Below are 11,202 nucleotides of genomic sequence, written 5' to 3' on the forward strand. Positions count from 1 at the left end.
CTTCTGTATTCACTACATTTTCTTTTCCTATTTTACAGTTGGAGCATGAAAAACATAAAAGCAGTTCTCAGACGTGGCACATAGGTGTATAGATTAAGGACTCTCTTCAAACACAAGAAAGAGACACAAACTTCATGATTTTGCTGTTTACTAACCTTTATACAGGTAGAAACATGTTCTTCAGTGGAGCAAGTGCAAATTTACATGGTATTGAAAAGAAAATTATTTGGTATTTTTGTGATACAAAGAGAGAATTATTCATGGTTATAAACAACTCAGCACTTCTCAGGCCCCACCTGGAGTACTGTGTCCAGTTCTGGTCACCACAATTCAAGAAAGACACAGACAGAGGGGAGGGGGTCCAAAGGAGGGCCACAAAGATGAGAAGGCTCAGGGAAGACCTCATCACAGTATTCCAGTACTTAAATGGCAGCTACAAAGAGGGCAAAGGCTGTCTATTCACAAGGAGCCACATGGAGAAGACAATGGGCAATGGGTACAAGTTGTACTGGGAGAAGTTTTGTCTCGATATAAGAAATAAATTCTTTACAGTGAGAACAATCATTCACTGGAACAACCTCCCCAGGGATGTGGTAAAGTCCTCATCACTGGAGGTTTTCAAGATGCAATAATCTCATCTAGGCCCCCTTTTCCATGAAAGGTTGGATCAGATGATCTTTCAAGGTCCCTTGCAATCTGGGCTGTTCTATGATTCTATAAAAGCAGTGCCTCTGAGCGGATCTTGCCTGTTAACATCCAACCCATAATCTGAAATCCATCTTGAAATTCTGCATTCAGAGAGATTAAAATCCCTAGAATGCTGATCCCCATTCCCCTTCATTCTCCTCCTTCTAGCTTTGATCGAGTTTGTGCTGAAGTTATGGGGAAAATATCCTTTGTCATTAATTAAGGTTGTGTCTGATCCATATTTTTGCTAGTGATCTTTTCTGTGAAGATGTTCCCTGATTTGAAACATTTTTGCAAAAAAAAAAAGGTCTACGTACAAAATAATTATAAGTAGTCTAGAAAGACCGAGTTTGGCTAGAAAGATAAAAGGGGCATTTCCTTCCAGGTGACAGCTACTGAAACAGGGCTGTTAATTTTATCTGAATATGGTTAGTTGCCATGTTTTTCAGCAAATGAGTGTAGCCAAAGCAAGCCAAAGATCTCACCTTTAAAACAAAAGCCCACTATTCATCATTGTCACTGTAAAAGCTGCTACAATGGGATTATTACAGTCATTCTAATGTCCTTAGATCATTTGATCTAGTTTTCTAGTATATAGCATTCAGATGATCTGAGAGTGCGTTGGAAAGCTCTTGCTCTAACCACATTTCATTACTCTTCAGACTTTACAGTACACTTCATACTTTAATTTTGTTCCCAGTTTAGTTCCTCCTATATGTTCTTCAAATGCTTTGTCCATTTTCTCATTCTGATCTTCACTGAAAAGATTCTTCCAGTCACTTACACCACCTTCAAAGAAGCAAAGAAACTCTTGAAAAACAAGAAATTTTATTATTTTTATTCTATAGATCTGTCATTCTTTTGCCATTGTACACTAAATGGAGATGATCCATTTTTCAAGATAAAACTTCATTCATTTTTGCACCAATATAATTTTGTGAAGTCAGTAGAGCTACAGATCTGTGAAACTGCTATAATGCAAAAGAACATACTCCTCTTCAGGTGACTGTTTCCAAAAAAGCAACCTAAAGTCCTGTTACCTTGCAGCTCTCTACTCCAGTCAGTTATGACTAACAAGGTAGAAGATCATGAATCACAGAATCACAGAATCACTAAGGTTGGAAAAGACCTGTAAGATCATCAAGTCCAACCATAAAAAAAAACAAAACACACCACACAAACAAACAAACAAAAAAACCACACCACAATGAACCTTGATTAAGAATCATCTGGCAGGAGGCAGAGCTGGGTTTCTGCTGCCTTGGCAGCTTGAGTTTTTATCTGGTGACTTCTTTAATGTAAAATGCAGAAATAGATTCTGACAGCCAGGTTGGCCCTCTCATGTCTGTGTCCCCTACACTACACTGCAAAAGTAGTTCCCTTTTGTTTCCCCTTCTCTATATACCTGATTCTTGCATGCTTGTCTTACTTCTAACCTGTGAGTGTGAACAGGGGGTTGGCAGTGGCCCTTTCAGTAGATCCTACACTCTTCTGAAAAGTGTGATCATGCCACTCAGGCTGAGTTTGGCCCAGTTTTGCCTGCTCAGGTAAGCCTCTAATGGCTGAAGAATCAGTGATCTTGGCACAGAGGTGGAGAGGAGTTCAGACACATGACAGTTTTTCCTTCCTGACAGTCATCTGTGAGCCTCTAAAATTTGCTCTGTGAGGTTGCTCATCCTGTGCTGGCTACAGCCTGCTGCCAGAGCCTTGATGGATCTCTTCCTCACCAGTGCTCCTTGACTAGTCTTCTCAAGCCTAACAGTGATAACCTGCTTAATACTAATCTGTAATGCTAATATGTGTGCAAAAAAGAAGCAAAGGATGGGTGTCCCAAGTTCTTCACAGCGTGACATTTCTACCTCTGGACCTCTCAGAGCTTCCTACCTTTGCGAAAGAGAACATTGCCAAATGCCCCATGGGTCTTCTGCGAGTTCTTCTTCATTGACTGGAAGCTGCTCCTCTCTACCACACTTTGAAGCTCTTTCTCAATCAGGGAAATCCCAAAGAAAGCAGCTATGTTTTTCACACACAGGACCGGATTCTGAAAAGAGGAATGTAACATACCACATGACATTTGAACAAATTACAGTGTTTTCCGAGGTGTCTGCACTTCCCTACATCTCTCTGCTGGGTACATATATAGAATATTCATAGGATTCAGTAGGACTGGAGTGGTACATCATAGTGTTTCTCTTCTCCATAATTACTTCAGAGGAGATATGAGCTGTCGTTCTACAGGTCACAAAAGACTGTATGTGATTTACAGTTGAGCAAAATCTACACTGTTGAATATATGAAAGTTCCCCCCAAAAAAATTACTGACAATTTTGATTTACAGTATTTGGGTTTATATCACACCTAAAGGGAAAACAAGTATCATTCCCACAAACAAAATCTTAAAAAGGCTTTTAAGTTTAAATTTCACCTTTCCTTCCCTTAAAACAAGAGTCTATCTCATATAGTATCACACAGTTCGAATACACTACATGAATATAATGGTTAATTGATTTAGGAACAAATGCTCTTTGAAGTATAAAATATTTGTAACTATTGGTAACCTCACCTCTTTCAGCTCTTCATAAGTTATTGTCATAACATTTTCATCAGCAGCATATTTGTTCCATTCAGAAAGGTATTCAAAGTAGCATCCCCAGGGCACTAAATAAAACAAAAGAATCCTAAGATGAAGCATAAATGAAGATTAGACAAGCTCCTTATGAAATAAACCAATTTTTATTCTTTAAGTTTATCCTTCAGCCATGGGTATACTAATCATGTCTATGCCAAAGTTTACACCCTTCTGTGGGAATTATGGGGTTTTGCTCCAGGCTGTTCTGACGTGTGCACATGTCTGAGGCATATGATACAATTTGTAAGTCAATACAGTAAAACTTGTTAGCATTTCAAGACAGATGTGAGTCCACCGAAGAGCTATCAGTACTCAAACCATCTTGCAGACTCCCTTAATCCAGTTTAAAACCTTGTTTAAACCCTCCCTTTTGCTGGCCATGTGATAGGCCAAACTGAAGAATTTATGCAATTTTAAACCAGTGGGATTTTTTTCTTTCTTTTTTAGTGCACTAGACTTAGTCCAAATCATTCCTCTCGTCCAATTTGACTTGTAGGCGTTCAGACGTCTGTGTGGGCACAAGATGACGGACATGGGAGAGGAGGGGTGAACAGGATCCCAGATAGAGATAAGGAGTAACTGCTTCTTCCAGAGAAAATACTAGTTTGTGCAAGTTAAAGCAGTTTGTGGAAGTGCAGTTTTGATAAGGATTTATCCTCAGGCAGTAAGACAAGTACTGTAAACTTTAGTTCAAATTTCTAATTTTCTGTCTTTAATCTCTGCTTTTGTACTGTAAACCAAAAAATCTTAGTGAAGCTGATTTACAAAGTGCAAGGTTTTTAGACAAAGTCAAAGCATTGAAAAATTGACACGGACAGAAGAATATACTGTACTTTTCTTCGTCATAAAAGCTATGAAGAAATCATCCCAGGTCTCATAGGAGGGAAGAGGAGACATGGCATTGGAAAAATGGTAAAAAGATGTAGCTACATCTTTCGGATTGCGAATCAGCAACAATATCTAGAAAAAAAAAGTATTTTATTTGTAGAAAAACACATAACAGACTATAGTATGAAGAAAACAATAATCTACTTTATAAATGCAGTTTGGGGAATTTCTAATATCTTGTATACTACTTGCAGAAGTAGCAATCTCATTCTAAATTTAGAACCTGAAGTATTTCACTTTGCTTCAGTACCTTGTGAAGATGATTGCCTCTAATTATTAAAATAACTTTCACAGATTAATCAAATTAATTATGCAGCATCTAAGTACATTTTGCTCAATACAAGCATCAATCACCGTTAGGTAGCAGGGAAAAATCACAAAAATACAAATTCTCTTTGAAACTTGGCACACTGAGGCCCTCACTTGTGACACCACCATAAAATGCCTCCCACAGGAAATTGTGTCAAAATAAATTTTACTGCTGGAGGATTTGTTCCACCCTCCATCTCGCTTGTGGAGACTGACACAAAGGTGTCAATAAGGATGAATGGAGATTAAGTGAGATGAATGGCAGTACTTAAACAGGCATGTAGAAATGGCCAGGCTAAACACTTAAGTATGAGTGATTCTGAAAATTGGCAGAAAACTACTAAATGGGTTGGAGTGTTTGCTTTCAAGACATTAAAATTAGCACTCACCTTGGCTTTACTTTTGAAGATAGACCTGGGAAGATTTTCAGGAAGGAGATGAGTGAATATAACTCTTGGAGAAGGTAATTTGTTCATTCGCTTTAAGAATTGGAAGGAGGAAAGTGGATAGTTCAGTTAGTACAATATTCTTTTCATCAGCCTATGATAAAATATTGCCTTACTAAACTTATCAACAGTTATTGGCTGATAGAAGTACTTATTTTTTGTGTTATCCTGGGATCTTAGCGGACTGCTCCAAGTAGCTCTAATCTTCAAAAGCCCCCGAGAATGAACAATTAGAAAAAGATGATTCATTGCTAATTCTTTTCAGTGATAATGAATTTAACATGTTCAGTTAGACAAGGGATCAAATCTAAAGATAAGATGCAGACTCTAACTGGGGGTATGTGAAAGCTGAAGGACCTCAAGGAGAGAGAGAAGGGGTGAGGAGGAAGAGCTAGTAAAAGAGACAAAAGCCAGTATTTCAGTATTTGACATTTCATGAAACTCTTCTTAAATACAAAACATGCTATGTTGAATTTCTGCAGTTCTTTCCTATCTAATGAGTATGCGCTCCTCTGAAGCCCTCTGAAGTGTCCATTTATCCCTCAGCATTTGGTAATGCAGATGAGATTCATCCTGACCAGATGGTACATACAGAGAAGTGGGAGAGTTCTTATCAAACAGTGGAGTATTTCACACACCATATATTCAGTATTTGAAGCACAAAATTTGGACAATTTTCATACGTATTCTGTGCCCACCTCATATTTCCCAGTATCTCCAATTTCGAGGTAGGGGAATTCTTCTAGTTCTTCATCATTCATGGTGCTTTCTTTATTCTGTGTTTTCTTTACAAATATGGCTACCAGATCATTTAAGATTTGACCTACCCAGTTTGTTCCTGAAAGGGGAAAAATACAGAATTACCTGTAAAACCTTTAGAATAAACAGAAAATTATTTGCCAGGAAAGCCAAGAGGTAGGTAGTACTGCCAAGTGAGTTGCCTGGTCTCCTTTCATGTGATACAATCACATTTGACTATCTGGACAATCGCCTCTCAGGGTCCTACCTTTGCTCTTTATGAGGATACATTTGTGCAACTCGAATGGCTCAGTACATCATAAATTAACTTGTATATTGTAAATTAACTTATATATTGTAAATTAACTAATAAAGGAGAAGAACCACTAAGATTCAGATAGGAAAACATGCATTAATGTAACACATTCTTATTGTGACAAATATAAGGGGGATTGGGATGGTAAACCTGTGCCTCAGAACCTAGTATATTATGTTTTCTGATGTGCTGCACAGGATTATTTTGGGAGGAAAGACGGGTCACAGAGCTTCAACACAGGAGTAGAGCTAGATCTGAAAATTGTTCTGTATGTGCTCATTTTTTTTGCCAATAAGCAAAAATTCTCTAAAGTGACATCTCCTATACACAGTTATTCTACTTTTATTCAAAACATAAAAAAGACCCTGCAGAGAAAGCCCATCTTTAGTTTACCATTTCCTGACTTCTGGACACTGGATTCCTACATCTTTGTCACTACAATCTTAATAACTGTGTTCTGGTGCATAGCATTTCTTCAAAAAGAAAACATGATAAAAAAGCAAAAACTTTACAATCCTGTCAACTGTGACTATCTACTGTAAGACAGTGTGAATCCAATTGCTGGAGAACAGAAACAGCTACATCAAAATGGATATGAGACACATCTAATCCAAACCTGTATCTCTGATATGGGCCAGTATAGGGTGCTTTCAGGCAGAAGGAGCAAAGATGCAGGGTAAACTCACAACCCTAGCAAAGATCTCCTCTTGATTTCCCAATAGTCAAAGATCAGCGTGATCACTTCAAGTGTTACAAAATTTTTTTTTAATAGTTATGGATTTCAGATATCCTTGACATCTATGTGACATAAACCAAAGAATATGCAGCGTGGCATGTGAAGGTACCAAAAGCTCCATTCTGTGTAAAAATATAAAGCCATTAAATTTACAAATAAAAATGTGAAAGCAGATCCTGCAATACCAGATATAGTTATCTCTGGTGTGAGAACTGTATTGTAATTCTAATTTCTGCATTTAACTTCATAACTATAAAAAGTAAAGATAACAAAAACATTTACATGCTATAGAAAAGAAAAGCAGATGTATTTTTCTCAGTCATTTGAAAAATTCCCTATATAAAATCTTCATAATTAACTTTGTTGTGCTTTTTGAAAACAAAATTAGTTCTACAAAATTTTTTGAAAATTCTAAATACTATTATATAGTATAATATATAATATTATAGATCATATAGTATATATTATATATATTTAGTACAAACCTACTTATTTGCCATTACATAACTTTATTTACGAAGAAAGCAAACTATATTCACCAGATTTAGGGTATCCTGCCAAAATGATATCATCACTTCTGGCTTCAAGGGATTCCATGGCTCTAAATACTTCAGGACTGCAAAAAGTAGCAGGGTAGAGAATCCCCTTGTAAGAAAAAAGCAGTTTGTCACGATCCATTTTGTTAGCAGCAACCATTGCCTTATCTATGATATCAGTAAACTTTTTCCTGGACTTCTCCATTCTTCTCTCTCTTCTCTCACAGGCTCTGTCACGGTGTGAAATGCTATGCAGAAGAAGAGAGCCACAGATTACCTTTTAATAGGGGGTTGGGTTGGTTTTTTTTTTGACCCTGTGAGCAATAATTTACTACTCTTTCTGAAACTGTAAAGAAATACGCAACTCCAGTCAAAGACCTTAAGTAATTTGAACCTTTTGAAATCAACAGAAGTTGAATATAAACAAACAAGAAAACCAAGAAAATGCAATTGCATTATAGGTTAAAGGGCTTAACTAACTTCAAAATATCACGTCAAAAAATCTGTAATTACAGCACAGAGTTTATAAACAAAATATATCAAAACAGAATGGCATGAATTGCAGGCTGGGGTTTAAACAGCATGATCCCATTCCTCATGGCAGTTCCGCTCTTTCTAGTACTTGCTCTGCTGTGATTTTTTTTTTTTTTTTTTGTTCTATCACTCATCATTCTCACCAAAATGGGATCAAACGTGTTTGGATTGGGAGAGAAAATGTTCAGTGTACTAGCGAGTGAGCTGTGGACCGTCCCGTGAGGGTGGCTGACTGCTCCCTCCATCTGGTGCCCAGGAGGGCACGTGGACACACACACTCTTTGGCCATTGTTTGGACTGCAGTACAGAGTTCTAACTTTCTGGTGGTTACATGGAAATGACTCATTTATACATGTTCTTTCCTTAATGAGCTTAATCATTGTTTAACAACTGATCAGCCATTACTGAGTTGGTAATAATATAGCCTCAGCTACAATGACTAGCATTTATAATGCACTTCAGGTGATGAGCTTCTAACTGCACTGACCTCAGTGGAAAAACTGAAGTTAGGCCCAGGTTTAGTATTTAAGTCTCTGGCAAGAGGATGGGTTACAAGGAACAAGAAAATAGTTCCCGCAAAAAAATCATGCCAAGCATCTAAATACCATTATTTCTTTTCTCCATCTTTTGAATGCTGCCTGTTGGGCACTTGGAGCAGGAGGACCAGCGACTGCATACCTGTATGCTTTCGCCATTTGCTCGCCCTGAAGGATTCACCCCTGGTCTCTGAGGCACAGTGCAGTGCTCATGGGATGACCTAGCCCTACATTTAGACATCAATTTTGTTGTCCATGGAAATCTTTCGATTTTTCCCTTCATCCCCTCTTTTCTGTAAAACTATGTCAATATAGAAAGACCAGCTATGTGCAGGCGTTATCTGAACCAAGTGGACTTCATATGACTCCTCCTTGATCCATTTGCTGAATGAGACCTGTGCCAAAGCGCAGCCAGTTGGCACCACCTGCATCACTTCACTGACATTAGCTAAAAATTGCTGTACCATGAAATAGCACCTTTGCTGCTTCTTGAAGTGTAACCAGCCACCCTAGCAAAACAAGAAAGCAGCTTGCTTTAATTTTTTTCCTTTACTTTCCCTCAGCATTAAACTGTCATGGCCTGAAGCTAAGAAAATGTGTTTAATTAGTATTTTTACCTGCTGGCAAAAAAAAGGGTTGGGACCGTACGCATTCCCTAAGGAAGGAAAAAGGGGGGAAATGGTATGTAAATTATTAATGTATCTCATGCAATAGCATAGTGTTGGAATAAGATTTCCATTATAAAGAGCTCATTTCACTCTTATACTTCACTCATCACAGAATAGTCCAAAGAAACTTTGATAGAGCAAATCCAGAAGATTTCCAGTGTATTTTTGCCAGAGAGGGCAGTCAGGCCAATTATTCCTTGGAGGCATGTTTTATCCTTAGGAACAAAAAAAAAACAATTTTAGTGGAGAAAAAACAATTAGAAGACATAAGTCATGAGGAGGGATTTTGAGGGGCGTTAAATTTCTTGGCAAAAAAAAAGCAGGATCAAGATTTAGTAATGTGAGCCTTTGACACAGCCATCTGCCACAACACCTGAGCCGGGAGATGGGAGGAGTGTACTTTGCACCATACGTATTACACAAGAAGACCCTCTGATCCTGCCAAAATCTGAACCCGGAGACTGACGGAAAACATCAGTTGATTTAAAGTTTCTAAGAAGTGGCTTTAAAAACATGGAGATTAAAAACAGATTAAAGGATTTGGTAATCTCTAGATTAACGGTATTTGTTGTTCAAGCCACCACAGTGCCACTAAGGGTTTCTGACTTCCCATACTTATCAGACCTGGTCTTTCCTTGATTGTGGAGCTTTGCAGAAAGAAGCTGGTGACCTTTTCTGTGATAGCTACAGAACACTGCCAGCTGACAGTTGCCTAGTGGACTGATCTGCTTATGAAGATCCATTCCTTGTTAAATGAAACAACAAAGCAATACTCTCAAAACTTGTGCTGTCAGATGGTAAATGAGAAGAAGTGGGTTTCTGTAACTATTCCTATGATCTGCATTAATCTCAGTAAAACTCTGGAGAAGGCTTCCATAAATTAGTCCTCCAAAATGACCTAATAAGATTTAAGATGGATCCATTAAGATTGATCCATTCATGAAGGTACCCTAAATCCCCAACCATCCATCTGCAAAAAAAACTCGGGGGTGAGGGACATTCCCTGGGATCCTATGAAAGAGTCCATGAAAAGTAGGGCTTAAAGTAGAATTGGGTCTACAATGGAAATACCAGATGTGGCATTTTTCCCTTTGAATAATGTAGCATGTGCCTGATCAGAGGGGAGTCAAAGCCTCCAGAGACCAGGATGGTAGGATGTCTTAGGTTATGTGATAAAAGCTTGTCTGTACACCCACAAAGGAGCACAGAGAAACAATGTAGGGGGAGCCCAAATAATACCCTGGCCAGATACACCCAGGCCCATCATAGAAGCCATCAGCTCATCAAAGGCCTGTCTACACAAGCCCAGAGGAGCACAGGGAGACAAAGGCAGGCAGGAACACAAGTTAAAGACTCAGACAAAAGGACATCCTGTCCAGGCCCCTTCTAGGGCTGTCCCAGGTGAGCTTCAGCCCCAGTGCCCAGGTATGAACATGAGCCATCAAGATGATCAGTGCTGGAGCACCTTTTGAAGACTGGCAGAGGCTGCTGCCTGGGTGTATAGGCACGTTAAGGAAGGCAGGGGAAGAGCCTTTCATGATTGCACAGGATTTAATTATGTCAGGAGTACATGACAGGTGTGAGACAACTGCCACAAAACAAATTATTTACCAGCCTGCATGACACTATTATTATTTACTTAAAAATACAGGAAATACTGAAACAGAGATGAAAAATAATTAATCCACAGTACATGATCTGGGCTCGTTTTCTTCACTAGTCTAAAAAACTGTTTGAGCTGGGGTCTAACCTGTCATAAAATTTTCTAGGATCCTCCTTCATCTTTTGTTTTCCTCCTGAATTGTAGAATCTTCTTTGTGACGGTCACCTTCCCTGTCCAGAACAAAGCTGGTCACAACATCAGGTTAGACACTATCCCTTGTCTACAGAAGTATTCCCTCATGTCTTTTCTAAACTTTCCTCTCACAGCTTTTTTTCATCCTCAGCTTTACTGTCTCTGGAGAGTTTCCACTCTCTTAATTCCCTCTCTGGAATGAGGTAGAAAATAAGCAATTTTCCACAGCTTTCATCATCTCTATTAATGTATTGGCTAGTTGCCAAAGTACAGATGCAAAGGTTAACTGCCCTCTCCCTCCTGTTAATACTCCACTAGGTAATAAGAAAGAACATGCCAGTAAATACAGAGAATTTCATGACACACAATGCTGGAGAAATCATC

General features: G+C 38.6%; 1 protein-coding gene across 1 annotated transcript; it reads right to left on the minus strand.

Moving 5' to 3' along the window:
* Positions 1–1,345: 1,345 nt before the first annotated feature.
* LOC104264542 (sulfotransferase 6B1) lies at positions 1,346–9,766 on the minus strand. The gene is made up of 8 exons (XM_059827988.1): positions 9,639–9,766; positions 7,289–7,533; positions 5,658–5,797; positions 4,903–4,992; positions 4,150–4,276; positions 3,251–3,345; positions 2,572–2,728; positions 1,346–1,476 (listed from the first exon to the last, which is right to left on the minus strand). The coding sequence occupies exons 1-8, from the start codon at positions 9,764–9,766 to the stop codon at positions 1,346–1,348; spliced, it is 1,113 nt and encodes a 370-aa protein (XP_059683971.1).
* Positions 9,767–11,202: the final 1,436 nt, after the last annotated feature.

Source organism: Gavia stellata, chromosome 2 (genome assembly GCF_030936135.1).
Source record: "Gavia stellata isolate bGavSte3 chromosome 2, bGavSte3.hap2, whole genome shotgun sequence".
Classification (NCBI taxonomy): domain Eukaryota; kingdom Metazoa; phylum Chordata; class Aves; order Gaviiformes; family Gaviidae; genus Gavia; species Gavia stellata.

Coding starts and splice junctions, on each gene's coding strand:
- LOC104264542 (XM_059827988.1), bottom strand. CDS start 9,766: ATGGATCTTCATAAGCAGATCAGTCCACTAGGCAACTGTCAGCTGGCA. Junction 4,993..5,657: donor GAGATACTGGGAAATATGAG/GTGGGCACAGAA, acceptor CAATTCTTAAAG/CGAATGAACAAATTACCTTC. Junction 3,346..4,149: donor AGCTTTTATGACGAAGAAAA/GTACAGTATATT, acceptor TGTTTTATTTAG/TGCCCTGGGGATGCTACTTT.